Genomic DNA, 24,692 nt, shown 5'->3' on the forward strand with positions numbered 1-24,692 from the left:
ACAAAAGACCCCAGGACAACGTCTAAAGAACTGCAGGCCTCACTTGCCTCAATATTAAGGTCAGTGTTCACGACTCCACCATAAGAAAGAGACTGGGCAAAAATGGCCTGCATGGCAGATTTCCAAGACGCAAACCACTGTTAAGCAAAAAGAACATTAGGGCTCGTCTCAATTTTGCTAAGAAACATCTCAATGATTGCCAAGACTTTTGGGAAAATACCTTGTGGACTGATGAGTCAAAAGTTGAACTTTTTGGAAGGCAAATGTCCCGTTACATCTGGCGTAAAAGGAACACAGCATTTCAGAAAAAGAACATCATACCAACAGTAAAATATGGTGGTGGTAGTGTGATGGTCTGGGGTTGTTTTGCTGCTTCAGGACCTGGAAGGCTTGCTGTGATAGATGCAACCATGAATTCTACTGTCTACCAAAAAATCCTGAAGGAGAATGTCCGGCCATCTGTTCATCAACTCAAGCTGAAGCGATCTTGGGTGCTGCAACAGGACAATGACCCAAAACACACCAGCAAATCCACCTCTGAATGGCTGAAGAAAAACAAAATGAAGACTTTGGAGTGGCCTAGTCAAAGTCCTGACCTGAATCCAATTGAGATGCTATGGCATGACCTTAAAAAGGCGGTTCATGCTAGAAAACCCTCAAATAAAGCTGAATTACAACAATATTTCAAAGATGAGTGGGCCAAAATTCCTCCAGAGCGCTGTAAAAGACTCATTGCAAGTTATCGCAAACGCTTGATTGCAGTTATTGCTGCTAAGGGTGGCCCAACCAGTTATTAGGTTCAGGGGGCAATTACTTTTTCACACAGGGCCATGTAGGTTTGGATTTTTTTTTCTCCCTAAATAATAAAAACCACCATTTACAAACTGCATTTTGTGTTTACTTGTGTTATATTTGACTAATGGTTAAATGTGTTTGATGACCAGAAACATTTTGTGTGACAAACATGCAAAAGAATAAGAAATCAGGAAGGGGGCAAATAGTTTTTCACACCACTGTAACTGGTTGATCAGACACCTGACTAGAATCCTACAAAATCCCTGACTTTGTGCAAGTGTACCTATAAGAATTGATGCTGGTTTGAAGGCAAAAGGTAGTAACACCAAATATTGATTTGATTTTGATTTAGATTTTTCTTTTGTTCGCTCACTTTGCATTTTGTAAATTGATAACAATAATCATTATTTATATTTCTGAAAGCATTCTTTGTTTACAGCATTTTTTCACACTTGCCTAAAGCTTTTGCACAGTACTGTATATAATATAATAAACACTTTAATGTCACACAAGACAAAGCAGTGAGACAGAAGGACAGCTGCTATACAGGCTTTTAAATGATCGAAGCGCAGTGCAACAAGCAGGACACACACCTCGGCAGCAGGAGAACAAAGCCAGCAGCTGATCTGTCCGCATCTCCTTAGCGTGCATTCAGCTCCCCCCTTCACAATGCGAGCGGGAGAGATGCGAAGTGGCAGGACCGTAGCGTGCCTCCAGGGGGGATGAGTGAAGCGAACGAGACCTGATCATCTCAGAGACACTTTGACGACACACGAGACTAGACATTACAACCTTAGGAAGCAAAACTTTTTTTTTTTTTTTTTGCATGTCACGCCCAACTTAGATGTCCATGAACTTGTTTTAAATTGTTTCTAACCTAGCAGTTGTTGGAATGCTTTTGGCAGTCACACCTCATGTGCTCCCAGATCTTAAAACGACGACAAGCAGAACATAGCTCGTCAGCAGCAGCAGCAGATGATCCGAGCACATCTCCTTATACGTCCTGCGAGAAAGAAATTTAACCATGCCCGGGGCCGGAAATAAAGGACAAATATTGTTTTTACGAAGGTTTAAAAGTAAAAGTGAAAATAATGCATATGTAACAATTCACATGAAAATAATCCCTTTAAATTGTTTATCCGGTAAACCAAACCCGGGGGTGGGCAAGCGAAGCCCCCTTATTTTATATATTGTATAACAATTTTATGTGACTTATGTCATGTTTTAAATTGGGCTCATTTTAAAACCTACATATATACCAGTATGTTTGGTATCATTCTTTTCAGAATTTATCGAACTTTAATTTGATGTTAGATCTTCAGATTCTTATTCCCTTTTTAAATTACACACTAAAAAATAAGAACTCGCATCCTGCGAGACAAGACTTTGTGCCAACAGATTTAACCATGCCCATGGCCAGAAATAAGAGTAAATGACAAAGACAGCTGCTGTATAGGCTTTTAAATGTTCGAAGCGCCATGAGAGATGCAGATTACGCAGCAAACCAGTAGCTGATCGAGCAAAGAGGAGGTAAAAAAGAAACTGTTTCCCATTGTATCTCCATTTAAAAGGGGGTTTTGGAGGAGCGACCATGTCTCCTTGGGGTGCATTCAGTCCTCCTCTTCACAACATAAGTTGCAGAGACGCAAAGTGGCTGGCGTGTAGCGCAGGCAAGGGGGGTTGGCGATACAAAGAGAGCAGGGGGTAAGCCCCCTAGTATGTATGTATGTATGTATGTATGTACATACATCTCAGAGGGTATCATTAGTCTTCTCTTAAATATACATATTCCTAGTACATGTAATCCTTGAACAAAAAAACTACACAAGATTATACTCATAACTAAAATCTTTATTGCTTAGAATGACAAACATCTTTTACTTTAACAAATTCAGAATGAACGAGTCACAGACTAAGAATTTTTTTTGGGGGACTCAAGTTTCCTTTGGTTTTGGGTCTCATGTTCAAAATCCCCTTCTCAAACAATCTGTCCAACTGTAATCGGTGTTTTATTCACCAAAGTTCTATAAAATGTATTTTTACTGAATCTATCTCATCTTCATTGTGCAAAACAATATCTTCAAAAGACACTGGGTTAAGCCCGGTCTGAAAAGTAATCATCAAAATTAGCTGCTTATATAATAAGTATGTGCATTCTGCCTTAAAAGAATGACCCACTTTTAGCCAAACTTCATGAAGTATAAGCTGTGCAACATGAGAAGGTTGTGTTTGAGTCCAACGGTAATCAACACTTATAAATTATTTTACAATTCACTGTGTGGAGCCACCTGAAGTAATATAAAATCACTAATGAAGTGATAAAGCAAATGTCAAAACAGGTTTTTCAGAGGGAGGGGTGTTTTGTTTTTTTGTCATTTTATGGAATTCAAAGCAGACATAATGTGCACTTCACCAAAAACCTGAAACTCCCATCTAAAAAATTAACCGTCCTACATTTGTTAAAGTGTATTTTAAGTACCGGTAAATCCATATTTATTCCTGGCATCAAACTATGCCTAAACAAGACTAATTACAGATAATCCTCAGTAGGAGCATATTCATGTATTTCTACTACAGTTACTAAGCAGACCCTTTTAAAAATGACAAATGTGTAGATTACGATTTGCAAGTTAAACAGCCAGTCTTATGACATACAGCTTTCTCTTCTAATTAATCTTCCTTGAACAACTTTGCTGAAAGTGATGTGTGTATGCAGGAAAGGCAGTTTCAATTTTAATATTCAAATACTGAGATCAATTTATATTAATATAATCCTGTAGCATTTTTTTCTTTAAGGAAAGTACTAGTTTATGGCCATAGACTATTAAAATGACCAAAGGTAAATGAAGCCAGTAAATAAGCATTTCATATTCATACATGATCAAGGGTGTAAAATGGTTATATTCATATTAAAAAGTAATGTTCATAAGCTCCTAGAAGAATAATAAGACTGTCATTCTACAGTGGTTTTTAATAATTTTATTAGGATAAACAAATATTAATTAATGCTGTGGAAGATCAGCTCGGACACAGACCAAGATGCAGACCGAAGTCCCAAAAGCACATACATTCATTTCTCTTCAAGGCTTTAAAGCACCACAATGCAAAGATCACCCACAATAGCTCAGTCTTTATCCTTTTTCTCTCTCCTTCTTCCCTCTACTCTACTACCTTCACTCCTCCACTCACAAGCTCTGTCCACCACCTCCCGACTCCAGCACCCCAAATGGAGTGAGATGGCCCCTTTAATGTCACACCCAGATGTGCTCCAGGCAGCACATGATCTTCCTGCAGCACTTCCTGGTGTGGTGGAAGTGCTGCAGTCCAGGGCTCCGGGGTGGTCCAGGTGCCCCCTGGTGGTAGCCATGGACCCCCAACAGGGTTGTTCCTCCAAGCTCGGCTTCCATGGCCCTAACGCCAACCAGGGCTGCTGCACTCCCGTGTCCCGGGGGAGATATTGCTTCTCTCCCGGTCCTTCCACTCTCCAGTAGTCCTGGTTAGGCAAGGGTCCCAGCCGTCCACCACAATGCAAAGGAAATTTTAAAAGCCACCACACAGTCTTAAACATTTGTTTAACCCCTTAACCGCCCTCTGCCGGATATATCCGGCACCGTTGTTTTATTGCTAACGCCATACTGCCGGAATTATCCGGCACATTTGCCTGTGGTTATATGAATGCCTGGCAAGTAGTATAACTGACGGTTTGGCGTGGGTATTATTACTACGTTGTATTTCGACAAGTCTGTGGTTGTTTTGGCCAGTCATGTGACGTGATTCGCATGTAACAGCTGTGAATATGGCGAAACGTAAACTGACTTCAAGTGAGGCTTTGCAGGCGATTTTGGACAGTTCTGATCATGATTGTAGCAGTTCTGAAGAAGATTTTAGCGACAGTGATGAGCAGCAACGTGCGCTGCATGATTCTGTGAATGAAGACGCATCGGATGACGGCGCTGAGTGGGTGTATCCCCAGCATCTCAGCTGGGCTGCTGCCCGTGGTGAACTACCTTTTCTGCATTCGTTTGAGGGAACGTGTGGCTTTATTGTTGATGTAAACAATTACACTGCTGAGCAGTTTTATGAGCTGTTTGTGTCACCTGATTTGATCAGACATTTTGTTCATCAGACAAATCTGTATGCAGCACAGTTTATTGAGAAAAATCCCAATTTACCTCCACATTCCCGTGTTCGTGCTTGGTTTGACACTGATGAAAACGAAATGAAAAAATTCATTGGGATTTTGATGTTGATGGGAATAATCAGAAAACCAGATATTGAGATGTACTGGTCTACAGATCCTATGTATGCAACACCTATTTTTGCAGCTGTCATGACACGTAACCGATTCTCTTTGCTGCTGAAATTCTTTCATTTGAATGACAACAGAAACGAGCCAGATAAGAAAGATCCAAACCGCGACCACTTGTTCAAGCTACGTCCTTTGATTGATCATTTATTTGAAGCATTTCAGTTGCCCTACATGCCAGGACCGTCAGTTGCAGTTGATGAAAGTTTATTGTCGTGGAAGGGCCGCTTACAGTTTCGACAGTATCTACCATTGAAAAGGGCACGGTTTGGTATCAAGATGTTTTGCTTAGCTGAGAATTCAGGTTACATTTATAGATTTCGTGTATACACTGGCAACTTGCACAACATTTAGTGGTCAATACTGCTTGAATAAATGTAAAAAATGTAAAAAAAATGTAAAAAAGTAAAAAAACGAAAATTGTTCAGATTTCGCCTGGCTTGGGGAATATTTAGGGAGTTGGCGGTTAAAGGGTTAAATACATAATATGGTGTACAACTGAGCTGTGACAATAGATCTAACTGCTCTGTGGATGATTCATTCAAGCATTTCAAAGTCAAATTCGTTGTAATGAAAGTATCTGCTGAATGTACTTCGTAGTAACACGATTTCTATAGACTCGTGTCATATGGGGAAACTGTCAGGACCATAAAAATACTTTGTTGTAATACTCTCTCACCTCGGTCTCTCTCCTCTCTCTGCGCCACTGCAAAGCCCCGCCCGCCAAGCATTCTGAAAAGTCTGAGTGAGTCTCCGTTGTTGGCAGTTCTCTCTTGGCCCGGCTGTCAGACAGCTGCGGCCCGGGGGTTGGGGACCCCTGAGCTAGCTACTGTCACACAAAATCACTAAGACCACTTACTTTATGGTAGAGACAGATTACATATTTTGAATCAGGCACAACTACAGTATTCAGATCCTTTAACGTGCCTTAAAAACAACAATGTTAAATAAACAGGGACCCGATACCCACTTAATGTGGAAATTAGCTTAAAACTCTTGAGGTTTCAGGACATATTGTAGCGTGCGGCTGGGGCTCTTGCCAAGCTGGGACGCCTCCACGCTGAGAAGACCGGGGTAGCAAGTGTGGCCAGGGCGTTACCCTCCTCGGGACGCTACATGGCAACCCCCATGGGTTGCAGCAGTGCCACAGACTCCCACAGGACTGCATGGGAGTTGGAGTGTGGTGCAGCCCTGTTGGGATCCACAGGCGCCACCAGGGGGTGCTGCAGCAGGAGCTGCTGAGCCCTTATGGGCAGTTCTTCCACCACACCCAGAAGTGCTGCCGAAAACAAGTAATCAAGCAGCTGGAGCACTTTCAGGTGCATTATAAAAGGAGCTAGCAGCTGCCACTAAGAGCCAGGGTCGGGAGGAGGAGCGACGAAGTTTGACCCGAGGACTGAAGAGTAAAAAGAAAGGAGTAATGTTGTGCTTGGACTGTCATACTTCTGGGAAACGCCTTCCCCGTTCCCCACAAGGGAAAAAAGAAAATAAACCTACTTTGCATTGAACTTGTGTCCCACACGTGTCTGTCGGGTTCACCTGGTGGACCACACTATCTAGTGCATTCTTCCATGAAAACAGTTTGACATCTGGATGCTGACAGAACTCACTAACATGATCAAAATAATGACTTTGCTGAACCTAAACTGTTATATACAAGGCAATGGCTATAGTACTACTAAATACAAATACTTAAAGTAGTGCAATCTTTTTTGTAAAAGTAACGTTCTGTAAACAAAAAGTGAAGTTTAAATCTGGTCAACAGTTTTTTTGTTTTTTTTTTTATAATGACGAAAACAAAATGCTATTATGGTTGTAGTACAATGAATTATCACAATGCCATTTGTAACAAGTATTGCAATATTTTGTAAACAGTATACATGAAAATGTTACATTAACATTCCAGTAACAACAACATGAATGATGCATTTTGTAAACAACTGTTCAGAAAAGTAACACACAAACAGACCACTAACACATTTAAATGTTTTGCGCAAATGCAAAAAGTGCAGAATGCATTTTTGTGACATTATGTCTTTGTAAATTTCAGATTTTTCAAAAACAGACTAGCATGTCAACATGCTCTTCTTGGGATGCAAGTAAGCCCTGATTAACTAAATACACTCTTTGAAGCACAGCTAGAAGTACTGTATATTAACACAGAAAAGAGAAGCACTACTGTTTTCGCAATTGAGCACTGAAAAGTTATAGCATCTTACATTATATGATAATGTGATCAAATTAAAAATTGCACATAAAATAAAAGTACCATGCTACTGCACCACACTTTGTGGACAAGATTTAAAAACTCCAGTGGTTAAGACTATTGCCCCTGAATGAACAACACAGAATAAAACTAGTATGCTGGTAAAAGTAACGGTAGAACTGTGACTCAATGCGTTAAATGTTTAACTGACTACAAAAAAAAAAAAAATAAATGTTTAAACCTGTAGAGAAAAAAAAAAAGTCCTCCTCCAAACAACAGTTTACAGGTTTGTTTGTTTTTTTTGTTGTTTCCGTAACTAAGAAATAAGGTACCACTCTAAATGACTTGAATGTTCCTTTAATCCGAGATGGTCAACCCATTATTGAGACATTAGCAAGCTGCCTTGGATACTCTATTGGTTACTCTCATCAGTTTACTTAAATATTTGAAAGCCAAAAACTGCAATTCTTGGTGAGTTTAGCCATATCAGGAATTTTATATACATATATATATATACACACATACATACATACATATATATACACACACACACACACACACATACATACATATATACACACACACACACATACACACACACATATACACACACATACATACATATATACACACACATACATACATATATACACACACATACATACATATATACACACACATACACACATATATACACACACATACACACATATATACACACACACATATATACACACACATACACACATACACACACACACACACACACACACACACAGAGTCACTGGCATGACATCAAAAAAAAAAGTGATCAAATTTAAAATGTTTTGGATAAAATTACAATTACCTATAAAACAAATACTATGAGTACAAAAACAAATATGCGCATTCAACTATATGTTTTACTTCTATTGGGAACAAAACAGTTTTGATTGGGCACCAGTGCAATACCAAGCTTCAGGTAACCATCTATAATATAAGTTGGCATCTCTAACGTAGTCACAGCTCCATCCATTAACTAACATTAAAAAAAAAAAAAAAAAAACAAACCCAAGCATACACATACACACACACAAACAGCATTGCCCCCGGAACTCTAACAACTTAGAATCTGATTGAAAAATTCAAGCAATTTTTGCCCCGGAATCCGAACGCCCAGCACATTGTTCATGTGTGTTTCTGCGTATGTTTCCCCGACCACCCATATGGGTGGTAAATTTTCTCTGAATTTACTGTCTTAATCTTCTTTATTTATTTATCTGGTTTGTACAATGCTATATATTAGTGCTGGGCGGTATACCGGTTCATACCTAAAACCGTTTTTTATTTTTTTTATGATATGGATTTTTCTTATACCGCAACACCGGTTTAAATTGCCTAAACGACGTTCGGAACGTGGCGCAGCGGGAAACTGTTCAATTGGGGACCTTTTTCACTGCTACACCGCTAAACACAAATTTGTTGCGCGGGGGCTCTTTTTCACTGCTACAACACCAAATAGGTAGCGGTAGCGTAGGTATTGCGCGGTGAAAATGGACAGAGAACATGCCGAAACTGAAGCTGACGATAAAGTTCAACATGATGAACAGAAGAACTTTTGCCGAAAAAAGGAGTCACGTCCATCGCCTGGAGATACTTTAGTTTTAAAAGGTCAGATGTGTAAATAATGTTTCTATACTACTGGATAATACTGCAAGCCAAGTTGTACTTGTTTTATTTGTTTTCAATACAGTGTAATGTACCTGGGTACTGTGTAATAGTGTGACGACATGTTGACTTTATTCTCGACATTTCCACTTTAATCTTGACGCTTATGACGAGAATAAAGTCAACATGTTAACTTTATTCTCGTAATTTGTCATTAAAGTAGAACATCGTAAACTAAACTTCACTCATAAAATGAATATTTAATTTACTAGATTTTCTCAAACCCCGTCATAAGTTATATAGCACATTAAACGCTTTGTGTTAAGTGTTCTCCGAGATTCTTAACCTGACTTCTTCTTGCACTAAGAGGAGGCGCCGGCAGCGATCGCCACACAGAATACATTCACTTAATGATCTTCCTGCTCTCTGAACATTTAGAATGCTAAGATAAATACTTAATATAATTTTCATGGTGAACTGCATTAAAGCATGCATTAATCACATGGGGGAACGGCAGCGTGCCTGCCTTGCATTTGCATGTTTTTCTGGTGGGTTTACTCGGCGCTTCAGTTTCCTTTCAAAGTCATGTAGGATGTGGGGTTTGGTTATGGTATATTGACCCTGCTAGTGTATGTTTTGCTTGTATTCATCCTGCGATGTGCTGGCGACTCGTTCAGAGATGGGCGCAACTCTGAATGGATGGAATAATTAAACATGTATAAAGAAGATATTTTTAAAGTTCTGAACACTCCGTGAGCTAAGTTTATAACTAGTTTTAATTTCACAAAGACGTTTATCGTGTGGTGATTGGTTATGTGGTGAAAGAAAAAGGATAGGATAGGAACTGGGGTTTTTGTACGTCAGAAAGAGACAGCATGTACGCAATAAAGATAGCCCACTCAGAAGAACATGCATTGAATTCTGTGTTCGTGTCTCCGACCACCAGATCACAAACCCAACATTTACACAATATTTAAGTTAAACCGGTGCGATAGCCATTCATACATCCAGTTTTTTGGAGCCTCGTCACACCTGCCATAAAGTTCTCTACACTGAACATACACCTGGGGACCCCTTACAGCGAGGGAGCAGCACTACCGCCTCACTACCGTGCATGTGTAATACCTGCTTTAATGCATTTCATCATGAAAATGATATCAAGTATTTATCTTAGCATTCTAAATTTTCAGAAAGCAGGAATATCATGAAGTGAATAGATTCTGTATGGTGATCGCTGTCTCCTCTTAGTGCGGAGGAAGTCAGTTTAAGAAGCGTAGTGATCAACAACTGGGTCGGGGAACGCAACACAAAGCATTTAATGTGCTGCATTAATTTATGACGGGGTTTGACAAAATCTAGTAAATTAAACATTGATTTTAGGAAGAAGTTTACGATATTCTACTTTAATTATGAAGTAAACTATGAGAATAAAGTGGAAATGTTGACTTTATTCTCGACATAGTTTTTTTTCTTCCCTGTGTCTGTATTGTTTTTTTCTTCACCGTGGCCCTAATACGATTCCGTAGGGCTATACCACAAAGAGCATTATAAATGCAACTTGCAGGTTTATTATTTATGCATATAGCTTAGCTTAGCTAGGTCCATATTAATGCAGTTTGCCTAAATGATGGTTCAGTTGGTAAAGATGTCATCACCAAGTTGCACTTGTTTTATTTTATTTTAATTTGGTGAATACTGTGTAATGTACCTGGGCTTGAAGTCCTGAAGTAATAGTGCAACTATCAGTAATAATACTATTTATTTTATTGTCATTATTTATTAATTTAAATATTATGCAGTTTAATGATGATAAAGTTGTTTAAAAAGTCACTAACGTGTCAGTGGACAGAGATTGTTAACATTAACGGAAAGTGTGGTTGGTTTACAAAAAATATTTACTATTTATTCCTTTTCTAAGACATTCAGTGCAATACAACTTTTGACAAGCACTTCTGGATATTTTACTAAGTCTAAATGCCTCTTTGTATGGTTGAAAATATGTTGTCAAAATTGGTTTTTATAAAATTTGTTCAATAAAAAGGTTCTATTTTTTGACTGCATCTGTCATGCAATGTGATACCTTCTCCATTAGTGCCACCCCCTTGAAAACTATCACTTTATGGGGCAATGCAAACCTGTATTAATACTTGCGTGCACATTAAAATGTTTTTTTTGTACAATGTACAATACTCTTGACAGTGGAATAGGTTATTCTTAGCCAGTAATTGCAGTGGAAAATGTGGTTAACATCCACTCATGCATGGGGAAAAAAATACCGTCGAATACCGTGAAACCGGGATAATTTAGAAAAACACCGTGATATAGAATTTTGGACATACCACCCACCCCTACTATATATACTGTATACTCTGCCGTTCTCTCTTAAACTCTGAAGTGCCTTGAGCATGGGAAAGGCGCTATATAAATAAAATGTATTATTGTATGCTTTGTTGTTCAGTTAGATGTCGGAAGCTGCAGTGAAAGCATCTTGTGTGATTTTCGCTGCTAATTTTATGCTTTTGTGTTTGATATTTAAAAAAAAACAAAAAAAAAAAAAAAAACAAACAACTTGGTGTATTAGCCATGGGTCCTAAAAAGTGTAGTGAGGATAAATAAGAGTAAGAGGAAAGCTGTTAGAGCTACAATTTTTAATTTTATTAATTTACATTTTTATTCAAATATTATTTGTTAATATTTTACCTTAAAATTCAGTGTATTTACTGTTAAAATCATTTTGAAAATTCAAGTTAGGGGAATAATTGTCTTGGAACTTTAACGATTTGGAACTCGAACAGGGTTCTGGAACGGATTAAGTTCTGATTCCAAAGTATCACTGTATACAGTACTGTGCAAAAGTTTTAGGCAGGTGTGAAAAAATGCTGTAAACAAAGAATGCTTTCAGAAATATAAATAATGATTATTTATTGTTATCAATTTACAAAATACAAAAAGTGAGCGAACAAAAGAAAAATCTAAATCAAATGAATATTTGGTGTTACTACCTTTTGCCTTCAAACCAGCATCAATTCTTATAGGTACACTTGCACAAAGTCAGGGATTTTGTAGGATTCTAGTCAGGTGTCTGAGCACCCAATTATACCAAACAGGTGCTAATGATCATCAATGTCACACGTAGGTTGAAACACAGTCATTAACTGAAACAGAAACAGCTGTGTAGGAGGCTTAAAACTGGGTGAGGAACAGCCAAACTCTACCAAGGTGAGGTTGTGGAAGACAGTTTCATGTCATGGCAAGACTGAGCACAGCAACAAGACACAAGGTAGTTCTACTGCATCAGCAAGGTCTCTCCCAGACAAAGATTTCAAAACAGACTGGGGTTTCAAGATGTGCTGTTCAAGCTCTTTTGAAGAAGCACAGAGAAACGGGCAACGTTGAGGATCGTAGACGCAGTGGTCGGCCAAGGAAACTTAGTGCAGCAGATGAAAGACACATCAAGCTTATTACCCTTCGAAATTGGAAGATGTCCAGCAGTGCCATCAGCTCAGAACTGGCAGAAACCAGTGGGACCCAGGTACACCCATCTACTGTCCAGAGAAGTCTGGCCAGAAGTGGTCTTCATGGTAGAGTTGCAGTCAAAAAGCCATACCTCCGACGTGGAAACAAGTCAAATCGACTCACGTATACACAAAAACATAGGAACTGGGGTGCAGAAAAACGGCAGCAGGTGCTCTGGACTGATGAGTCAAAATTTGAAATATTTGGCTGTAGCAGAAGGCAGTTTGTTCGTCAAAGGGCTGGAGAGCGGTACAATAATGAGTGTCTGCAGGCAACAGTGAAGCATGGTGGAGGTTCCTTGAATATTTGGGGCTGCATTTCTGCAAATGGAGTTGGAGATTTGGTCATGATTAATGGTGTTCTCAATGCTGAGAAATACAGGCAGATACTTATCCATCATGCAATACCATCAGGGAGGCATATGATTGGCCCCAAATTTATTCTGCAGCAGGACAACAACCCCAAACATACAGCCAAAGTCATTAAGAACTATCTTCAGCGTAAAGAAGTCCTGGAAGTGATGGTATGGCCCCCACAGAGCCCTGATCTCAACATCGAGTGTGTCTGGGATTACATGAAGAGAAAGAAGGACGTGAGGAAGCCTACATCCGCAGATCTGTGGTTAGTTCTCCAAGATGTTTGGAACAACCTACCAGCAGAGTTCCTTCAAAAACTGTGTGCAAGTGTACCTAGAAGAATTGATGCTGTTTTGAAGGCAAAGGGTGGTCACACCAAATATTGATTTGATTTAGATTTCTTTTTTGTTCATTCACTGCATTTTGTTGATTGATGAAAATAAATGATTAACACTTCCATTTTTGAAAGCATTCTTTGTTTACAGCATTTTTTTCACACCTGCCTAAAACTTTTGCACAGTACTGTACATATACACATATCAGGGTTGGGCAAGTTAACGAGTTCAGGGCTGGGCAAGTTAACGAGTTATCGTGTTAACGCATTGACGCCAACAATTATTTTATTGCGCGTTAGAGCAGTTTGTTATTATTTTGAAAGCCTCAGTCTCACTAGAGTTCTATAGAGATTAGTGATCTTGTTAGTGTTTTTCGATATGCTTTTGCCAGAAGGAAAGTTAGCTTTGTTGATTTGACCGCTATTCCCTACGTGTGCATGAGCACCGAAGAGCAAACAGCTTCTAAAATGACATATTGAGTGTTACCAAAGTGAATGCTCAAAGGAAAATAATCCGTGGATGACTTTTTTCATATTAATTGCTGAATCAGATTGATTTGTCAGACTCAGATTTTCATGCAAGTGATCTTGAGATGTACATCGAAAACAAAAGCTGATTGTGGTGCTAAACACGTTTGTGTTGCTGATGCACCTATGGCAACATTCGCCTGGGAGGACAGACACGATGACAGGAGGTACAAACCATATTACGTCTCGCTGCCACTGCCACCCTTTATGCACCTGTCTCTCAAAGACAGCCAGCCCACCGTGTATTCCTGCTGGCCGTCAAGCCCCAACACACAGCTACTGCTGCCGCAAACTGCAGACGTCGACAGCAGACGCAACAGGCAGCAACAGACATTTTATGTTGATTTATGTGTGAAACCATTGCTTTGTGCGCTTTCAGAAAACAGTTTTTTGGGAAAAATTAGCCCTCAAAGAGTTGCTACTGAACATAATGACGGTTTATGCTGCTCCCTGATAAAAGAAAAGGTTTCTGCTGGTATATGTTCAGATAAAAAAGAAAACAGATTTAGAAATGTTAACTTGCTGTTGCTCGGAAGGTGCCTGTTATAATGTTATGATCGTGGCTCTAGACTCTGAGGGTAACTTGTTCTTCTATAACAAGCTGGATAAAACATGCCCTGGCAGTGGCAAATAACTTTGGCTTTATATTTGATTACATTAATGTTTTAAAAAAAATATTTTAAGTGCTGCTATGTAAAGGGAATACTGCTATTAAAAAGCACCTTATTTGTTTAAAGTGTTTGCAAACCAAATACACGCACTACTTTAAGTTCGTTATTGAATAACTAGTCATTAAGCCCGTTACAATAACGGGCGCTAGAACAGTAGTGCATAAACATTAGTAGGAACAATTTATATTAAATGGCAAGGGAGCTTAATATTTTTGCAAGAAGCCTAAAGTAAAATAATAAAAATTAAATAGAAACATATGACAATACAGTAACTATAATATAACATTTATCCTCTCCTCTGTGGCTGTTGATTGATGTGTTGCGTCTGTTTGAAGATCTCTTATCCTGCCTCTCATTATTTTAGCTTGTTGCTGACGCAGTGATTTTCGTTCATCCGCAGTAAGACTTGCTCTCTTAGCTTGGTGTGTTTTGGCATTTTTCTGACGCTCATTTTCCCGTTCTTCAATAGATCTATTTGCTCAGCAATGGATTTTATGTGCGGGAAAATAAATCTTTTAAAAGTCATCCTATTGTAATCTCATGAAATTCGTATATTTAGGAAAACCCCTTCAATGACTGACACTTTACCAGACCACGCTTCTTAATCCAAATCTGACATCCTCAGAGTGAGGAATCTGGTCTCCGCGTCTCAGTACCAGATTGGATTTTTCGTGCGTTGTTTTAGGTCTTACCTCATTTACCGAAATCCGATTGGATCGGCCACGCGATATTTTATAGGTCCCGCCCTCTCTGTCTTGTGGGACGTATCAGGCAGCCTTTGAAGCATCTGCTAGAGGCCGGTGACTCTGACACTCATTCCGCCCTTCCCTGTACTTCCGCCTTGTCCGTAATATGCGTTGAAGAGTGCCCCGCGCATGCGCACTTCACCAGGACACACACACACACACGGACACATGGACGCACACAGGGGTTTTATTAAAGAGGATGTTGGGCATAATGTGATTGCAATTAAAAAAAAAAACGTTGCACAGCAACCTAAAGTAAATAAATACATACACACATACCTATACATACACACACACAGATACAAAGTGTACAAGGGGCTGTGAAGTGTGTGTTCTTGATTTTTTTATGGCTCATTTGCACTAGTCCATATTTGCATATCAAAAAAAAACACCTGATCACAAAAAAGCACCGCATTTACCTCATTAATCACTCTTGTATTTATAATGTTTCAAAAGCATGAACCAAGCAGAGAACTTATTTATAACCATTAGAAAGGAAGGAAATGCAACATTTTTCATCACTTGCTTAAGTTTTCCAATCCTACAGTTCATACTGATTAGAACTCTCAAATTCAGATCATGGAGGGCCACAGTGGTTGAAGGTTTTCATTCCAGCCACGTTAATTAGTAAATTACTGCTGCTAATAGAAAACACATCTTGCCTTAATTTAACCTTCTTGCCTTTTAAGATCCAGAACCTTGCCTCCTAAATCAGCAGTCAGACCTGCAAACCGAGCCAACAGACGACCAGCTAACTCAAAGGCAGTTGTTGGTGGGACTATTTTTTATCTAACCTCTTGCTTAATTTGAAGCCAATTTTTGATGTTAATTAAACATTAAGTACACAGCTTGTCATTGTTCAACATACCACACCTGTCTTTTCCAAAACTATCGATTTTCTTTTGCCGAGAGCACCACAGAAATGTTGTGTACCAGAACAGATTAATATGTCAACGTTTCGTCCATTTCAAATAATTTTATTGAAAACCAATACTGTAACAATGGACAAATAGGTGCAAAGATCACCTCAGACATCTGTTAATTTATTTAGCATCTCACTGTTTATTGTTTAAGAAGGAAAAATAAAAATGAAAGGCCCAGAATGTTAAAGCAATTCCATCAAAATTTTGATAAAAGCAGGATGTTCCATTAGCAGCAGCAAGGGTTTACTAATTAAGAAACTGGCTCAGACAAACCTGTGACCCTCCATGTAGAGTTTGACACCTCTGGATTAGAGATTGCACACAATACCGAAAATAATGTTCAAAATATCCTTAAAGTCCATTCACCACTTATACGGATGTAGGCTTTTTTTTTTTTAATGCAAGAAAGATATCCCATATTAAGAACATCCATTAATGGCATTAATGGTGAAGTGAAGTTCAAGAGACTACAGGAGATTATTCAAATACATACTGAATGCTTGAACAAGTGGATTGGATCTCACTTCTTGAGAAAAAAAACAAAAGTAGATTTGTGAATCACGCCAAAATACAATGGAAAACAGGCACAAGCATTATGAAATTCATAATTTAGAAAAGACTAAAACTACAACACTGGTCAGATAAAGTCAAAGGGTTTAAAAACCATTAAGTATAAGATACATGACCCTCCAAATTCTTTGCGTAGATAATTATAATCACAACGAAACAAATGGCAGAACTCAAAAAAAGCGACTGTGCAACATGTGGAGTAATTATGATTTTAAAAAAGCTCACAGGTTCTACGTTGAGTTTTGCAAGTTATCAAAACCTATCAGGCCAAAACGTATGCTATACCTACCTCCTGACAGGTTAAGAACAGCTCGGTGCATTTTTTTTTTTTTTTCTTTTTTAAATCACGGCCTACATCCTTGTGTAAAGCATGATGAGGGTGCGTTCCGTTATGGAACACAACATTCTACACTTTAAGCGAACGACAGCAATGCCATTTCTAATCTTTCTAGACAATATCTTGCAGAGCTTTGAGTGACACACAGTGCTACAATCGAGTGGACGGAAACACTTATGTTGGTGCAACTGCTTTCATGGACCACAGCAGCCCAGGACATCACTTCCACATGACACTCCCCTTTTCCTGAAGGAAGCCAGTCACAACTAGGATAGACCCCAGGCTCATCCCGTGCGCACCAAACGTGCTCCAAAGCCTGGCTATTACTTATACATTTACACAGAATAGGGGTATTTAATTCCCTCTTTTACCCTCAAACTCAGAATCCCGGGCGCAGATCTTGTCTACACTAGTTAGTCATATAGCCACCTCTCAAAAACAGTTAACATAAAAAGCAGAGATTTAACAGAAAACCGCAGCATTTTCTAAAGCAAACCTTTCCTCATGCAAGGCTATATTCGCACAGCATCACCATACCTGTAGTTCGCACCACGCAACCTCCACCGATGAGTCGGTGTCCAAGCCCTTAAAGACGGTCTTGAAAGAGCCCCTCCCTAGCTCAATGTCAAACTTGAGGAAGCGACCATCAGGAGAGGTAGCCACAGCTTTCATCTTTGCTTCATCCTCTTCATCGTTATCCTCTGTGGCAGACGGAGTTGCAGTATGGGCGCGAGGTCCAGGTAGTGCGCGGGGTTGCTGCTGCTGTTGCAGCTCCTCCTCCGCACTTGCACTGCTCTCAGTGGCGCTGCCCTTGCGTTCCGGGCGGCTCTCGGTGCTCGAGCCTTCCTCATGCCGCAGATATGACCGCTGTACCAGGCTGCGCAGGTGAATGTTCAGAGCTTTGCTCTTGTCACAGTAATCCGGGGCCTCAAATGTAATCTCCTCATTGTCGGAAAACAGCAAACTTCGACGAACAAAGCGCTGGCGCACGACTCTCTGATAGCCGGCCGGGGGGTCGCTGCCCCCACGAAGTATCTCTGCGGTGTCCGACTTGCTGAACACCTCGCAGGCGTGTCCCTCCGGTGGAGGTTCGGGGTTCGTGTCGCCTGCAGATTCCATTTTACAAGTCAAGCTTGCGATTTCCAGATGATAGTCGGCAAAAAGCGGGGGCTGATGGTGCTGACGCAGTCTGCAGCACGGAGCAAGACAGTTGGGATCACTACTCGCGCGTCAACACCGTCCATCCAATGAGTCAGGGGTTTGCGCTCCTCCTTTGAATTAATCTTTTAAGAATTAAAAAAAAGGACCGTCAAACATGCTAAAGTCGGGGGAGATGTCGGCAATAAATGTCCAGCAGATCTAAAGACAAGAGTTATGTGCTTTCTGGACTTGCATCCGAGTTCTAGCAATCACCAAGGGCAGAGGCCCTGGTGTCGGTCGTCGGAGAAAAAAAGGCAACAGGATAGAATTGAGAAGGTGCAGACACAAATCACTAAACGTAACACAACATGAAAAGGGCATGGAGTATTGAGGCGCTCCGAGTCTCACCTTCCCTAAAAATGTTTGTGTTCTTAAAATTGAAGGCTCTCCTCTGTCGAACAAACAAAACCACAATTTCATTTAGATTTTTAAAAAATTGGCACGCGTTTCATTAAAAATCCTTATTCCAGTTATCATGTCTGCTTTCCCCTGCCGACTTAGTTTTTCAACTGACTAATAATGACAGGTTTAATTGTGGTTAAAAGAAGAAAGGAAAATTCCACTCCCGTTCATTCAAAGAACCACAGCTCCTCTCCTCCTCTTGCGCATGCAATTTAAAAACTGTAAAAAAGACTGAACACTGGGCAGAACGAATTTTAAGTTTAAAAAAAAATACAAATCCTGCAGCCTTAGTCATGTCCGTTCTTTCCACAAACGTACATCACCACGTAAAGCAATTGATTAGCCTGAATTCGTCTAGTGCACATATTTTTACGTTTTGGTCCACGCCCCGGTGCATTTCCCCCAATCACGAGACAGTGTCTCGCGGTGCCAAACTCACCTTCCTCGCCGATTGGCTACCAAATAATTAATTTCTCATAAACCACGCCCCTTAGTTATCTAAAGTCACTCCCATTATGATGCCTTTTAATAAGCACCACCCATTAGTGCTATTGTGTGAAACACACCCTGGATCCTTCGGTTGGGTTCACGGTGAAAGATTTTGGAAACCTTTGTTGTAATATACAGTACAACCATGTCACGATATGATGTACAGTTAATGACTAATATACAGATATTTAGTCTTCAATTATATGTTACGTTATCTGACTAACACTTAAAGTTAATTAATGTACACTTTTCGTCTTGAGAGGTTTCTTAAAGGGGTCTCACCCGCTTTTATTGATTTTTTTTTCCTGGGCATTTGCTTTAGCATGATAATGAGGACAGTCTTTTAAAGGCACCAATGACGGATTGCTTACTCTGTTTCAATACCTATACAATTTACATGACAATATGTAACTATTTATTTAGGAATGGAACTTTAAATCAAAATTACCCAGCTCTGGCCTTAAGAGTGACCTGACCGAACTGTTTAAACTGCCCGTGTCCCAGTTAATAAAATACACCTTTAAATAACTATGCAATCTACACTTCCACTTTAAAACAAATCTTTACATATGCAATATGAGTTCTGGGTAACCGCGATAGTTCGAAAGCCGTAGAGCGCTTCCGATTAACGTCCATAATTTAGAAGCGTTTTTAAAAGTAACAGCTGCAAGAAAAATCGTGGAGAATTATAAGTAGCTGTTACTCTACATTGTTTCGCGTAATTTAAACTAAAATCTAAACAGTGAAAGTGAATACCGCATTTACCGTTTATCATAAAGTACTAAGCAGAAACGCACAGCTTGGTTTGGTCGGCTTAATGTTTTTATCAGTCAATTGTTATTTTTTTAACTTTCGTGTTTTCTTTAGGGAGTCATTGGGGCGAAGAAGACAGCCTGATTCAGTTTGACTCACCGCTGATGGAGCTTGCACGTCCTTTTAGTATTCTCATAGGGTTTATTTTGAAGTCTAGTGTCATCTCTTGTCATGAAGGTAGCTGTTGGGCCAACTGGTGACTCGAGTGTGCCCTGAGATGAACAGGCGTCCTGACAGGAGTTGGTTTTGTCTTCATTACTGCAGATACATGGTCCACATGACTCCATGACCCTATACTGAAAAAAAGTCACAAAATGGACTGTCACAGTTGACTACTAACAATGTTTTGGGGAGTATACATTGGTCATTGTATTTTTTAACATTAGGATCTGCTGTTCTGAATTACCCCTCTCTTTCCATGCACTATATACTGAGCTCAATGCTTGATTCATTTTGATTTTTCTGTCCGTCAATCTAAAATCTTGAACCTGCTTATTCTTTTACCAGACAATTTTAGAATAGTCAATGAATCTAACTTGTGGGTTGTTGAAAAGTGTGAGAAATTTTAATTGAAATATAATTGTGGTGTTGAACTGCTTGAAATTATTAGATTTTACTATGATTACAATTGATTGTGTCTGGATTTTTCAAAATTCCATTTTTTTAAAACTTGAGTTTTGTTCTGTAGTTCATAATATCCAACTTTGAACGTAGATGACTGGTCTTATGTATACAAAATAGGATGCACTATAACGCTATAATGTTATATATAACGTATCATAGTGAAGATGTTGTCTGTTTCTTAAATGATGATATAATTAATTCCAGGACAGTGTTCCATGAAAGCTGGCAATGGTGGGTCAAAACACTACCAAACAATCCAGTAGACAAATAAAGTTTGTTAAAGATGCTAGAAGCTTCCTAAACGACTAAATAACACAATGGGAGGTCTTGGCCATCTGTTTATCTGTAAAGGTGGATAAGTGACTCAGGATCATCTTGGTAAAGTGTATATTGAATATAGCAGCCTCTCTCTCTATAGGCCTGTATATATATATTAAGTTGCGTTTTCTAGGGCTCGTATTGTCGGCAAATTCTCAGGAACTTTAGGTTTCCCGATTTATAAAGGCACAATTTTTGCTATGCTTCTATCTGCGCGTTTTTTAACCGCTAAAATGAACATTCATTAAATAACGTTGCACATTTTTCTCTTAGCAGCGTGTTTCTATCAAACTGACCTTTACTAATAAAAATGATTTACGTAATTATACAATTTCCTAAAAAAAAAAAAAAACAAACAAAAAAACCTTCTGGGCCACTAGTATTGTTTTATTGGTTTAAAAAAGTTGTATCCATCCTGATTTTTTTGTAGATCACAAGTTCTGTACCATTGCTTTCCTAACTTTTCCACATTCAGCTTATTAGGGTGATAAAAAAAAATAAATTGATACACAGATATAAAGACAAATGATTAATATTTCAAATCCCACTTTTTTCCTTCCTGTTAACAAAATGAATTGTTTAATAGTTTAATGTTATGTATACTGTTATGTCTCTACAAAACTAGCTAATGGTGAGCTTATAAAAGTTCAAACTCGGGTCCTTGAATCCGCGAAGCAGCAGCGCTAACCTCTTCTTTACGGCTAAAGGTAATTACATTAGTTAGCCAACTACATGTCCATATTAGGCGCTTCCGGCTTCTTATCTCGCAAAACGTACGGCAGCCTCGAATACTGTATTCTACATTTTGAATTTTGGGCTCACTAATTGAAGTCTCTGGCAAACTTGGCACAATTGCATATCTAGCCCACGGAAGCTCAGAACTAGACCAATGGAGAGTCGCATCTGGCCACTTCAGTAGCCACCGTTTTGGAACAATAGAGATGTCCTTGTTAACATGAGTGGAACATTACCTGGCCAAACCTAAATATCCTAGTTTAACCTGACTCATTGGGTCATTTGAGATAGTTTTTATTATTACGTTTTTGACGAGGAGGATTCCTATGTTAAATTACAGGTTATTTTAATATTTTTTGGGGGGTAATCTGCCACGCTTGCAGTCTTGCGAAATAAAACACCTTTCAGTTTTACGGTTTTACACATCACACAGGTGTTGTATCCAGTTCATTCTCGTATGTTCCCCCTAGCAAAATGTCAATCAAATCACAAAATCAGTGACTTTTCACGTTCAGGGCTTTCACAAAAATCAATACTAGACTACGCCCTACTCTACGGGTCATTACAAGGTCCAAATTCTATTCTCTTAAAAAATTAAAAAGTTATTCGCCTTTATGAACGACCATCCCGCAGCACGGAACCCTTGACAACGAGCGTTTCTGTGGCTCATTCACAGATGACAGCAGCGCGCGTAGTGCTTTACTTTTTATGGTGTCGAGATCAGAATATTAACAGAAGGAAGCAAGCCTTTATTGTCATTGTACTAGTACCATACAATAGTAAAAGCTACATCTATAACCGGTGCAAGCACACTAACAACGAAAAAACAACATAAAAATCATACATCATACGACAAGTAAATATTTACATAAATAAATAAGGGACGGAAATTATTATTTACTAAAGTAATCATCGTACATACAGGGGTAAAATTTAGAACAGAACAGCTCTATGAGTTTTTAACATTTAAAATTCTGATGGCTCATAGATAAAAAAAAACTATCTGCAAATCTTTTTGTTCTACTTTTAATGCTCTTGTACTGCCTGTTAGAGGGCAGTGTTGTGAAACAGTGAGTGCCCAGGATGGGAAGGATCATTTAATGATTTTCTTGGCTCCGCAGAGGTACTGGGCACTGGAGATATCTCCCAGGGAGGCCAAAGAGCAGCCAATGATTTTCTCTGCCCTGGATATTACCATCAAAAGAGCTTTCCTGTCTGCTGCTGTACAGCCACCATACCATGCTGAGATTCAGTATGCTAAAAACACTCTGGATGGTTGAGTGGTAGAAGGTCAACAGCAACTTTTAATTCATTTCCACTTTCCAGAGAAGTCTCAGGAAATGCAGTTGCTGCTGGGACTTTTTGACCACCACCAGAGTGTTTGCTGTCCAGGACAGGTCCTTAGAAATGTAACTTCCCAGGATCTTAAAGGAGGTGACCCTCTCCTATTGATGTATAGACTTGCTGGCTCTGCTCTGTGCCTCCTGAAGTCAATGACCATCTCTTTAAGTTTTGCAGGTGTTGAGTGAGAGATTATTCCTGTAGCACCACATTGCCAGCTTCTGCACCTTGTCCCTGTATGCGGACTCATTGTCATCTGCTATGAGGCCTATCACAACGGAGTCATCAGCGAACTTGATGATAGTGTTGCTGGAGTAATTAGATGTACAGTCTTAAGTGTACAGTGCATAAAGAAGGGTGCTCAGTACACAGCCCTGAGGGGAGCCGGTGCTGAATGTGAGGGTGGAGGAGCTGTGGGTGGCCAGTGAGGAAATCCTTATTCCAACTGCAGAAGCGGGGTGGGGAGGGTGGAGAGTTCAGGCTATGCAGCTTATCGATTAGTATGTTAGGGATGATTGTATTAAATGCAGAGTTATAATCGAGAAATAGCATCCTTACATAGGTCCCTGACTGTTACAGGTTGCTCACCACTGTATGGAGGGCTGTACTGATGGTGTCTTCCGTGAATCTATTTGATCTACAAGCAAACTGGTGAGGGTCGAAGGTGGGAAGGAGGCTGGCTATAATGTGCTGAGCAATAAGTCTTTCGAAACATTTCATGATTGTTGACGTCAATGCAATCATTCTACAGTCATTAAGGTTATTGATAACTGACTTTTTTGGGACAGGGATGATAACAGCTGACTTAAGACAGGGGGGAATGGTGGTCTGTGTCAGTGACAGATTAAATAACTTAGTAAGGACTCCTGCCAACTGGTCAGAAATAGCTTTAAGTACCTTTAAGCATAGTTGGCTTTATACATTATATACTGTGTATATATATATAGCTATATATGAGATGAGACTTTGTGCTAAGAGATTTAACCACGCACGAGGCTGGAAATAAATGACAAAGAGTAGATGACAAAGTAGAATGTCATAAAGAGCTTCAAAAACATTGGCGTGATTCACATGCAGAGCAGGTTAGAGATGATGAAAGTACTAAAATTCGAAAGTCTCAAAAAAATGACAGTAAAGATCACATTAGCACAAACAAATGGAAATTACTACTCAGTGAAACAACAGAACAGCGAAAAGAGATTGAATATATTGTTCGGATTTAAACTTTAAGTTGGAGACATGTAAATCGTGTAATTCGTGTTGCCATCAGGGAAAAGTAGTGTTTCTTCCCAATGAAGAGGCGTATCTGCGAGAATTAAAAGATTTGTCATTTAGTGAAAGTGAAATCCACATACGCGAGCAGCAGAGGCCTGAAGTGGCTGGTGTGTAGAACAGGCCTAGGGGGGTTGGTGAGCAAAGCGAGCAGGGGGAAAAGCCCCCTAGTCTGACAAAAAGATCTAAAAACACTGAAGCAGCAAACTTTTTGTAAACCAATACTTGTGTCACTCTCAAAACTTTTGACCATGACTGTACTAGCTCACCACAGTGGACACTAGAGGGCACTGTTGCTCCTCAAACCCAACACACAGACACGGAGGACACAAGTTAAAAGCACCACAAGTTTGTTTATTCTTTGTCAGACTCTAACAGTGCTTTTCTCAGCAGTACAGCCACAAGTAAATAAATAATACTTCCCACATGATTATTCTTTCTTAATTTCTCTCCCTCTCTCTTTCTTTCTCCTCCGCTCCTCCCAGCAAGCTTTGTTCACCATCCACCCGAGTCTGGCTCCTCCCTGTGAGGTTGGTCCATTCCTTTTACATTGGCCAACCCGG

General features: G+C 39.5%; 1 protein-coding gene across 3 annotated transcripts in view; it reads right to left on the minus strand.

Annotated features, from left to right (window-relative positions):
• The window catches only part of LOC114668477 (serine/threonine-protein kinase WNK2-like), a 264,794-nt gene extending 245,902 nt beyond the window's left edge, over positions 1-18,892 (minus strand). For all 3 annotated transcript variants that reach the window (XM_028824240.2, XM_051921400.1, XM_028824239.2), the window contains exon 1: positions 17,473-18,892. In XM_028824240.2, the coding sequence (XP_028680073.1) occupies positions 17,473-18,054 (582 nt within the window). In that variant the 5' untranslated portion in view covers positions 18,055-18,892. The remainder of the gene's footprint in view (positions 1-17,472) is intronic.
• Between the last annotated feature and the right edge of the window lie 5,800 nt (positions 18,893-24,692).

This window comes from Erpetoichthys calabaricus, chromosome 18 (genome assembly GCF_900747795.2).
Source record: "Erpetoichthys calabaricus chromosome 18, fErpCal1.3, whole genome shotgun sequence".
Classification (NCBI taxonomy): Eukaryota; Metazoa; Chordata; class Cladistia; order Polypteriformes; family Polypteridae; genus Erpetoichthys; species Erpetoichthys calabaricus.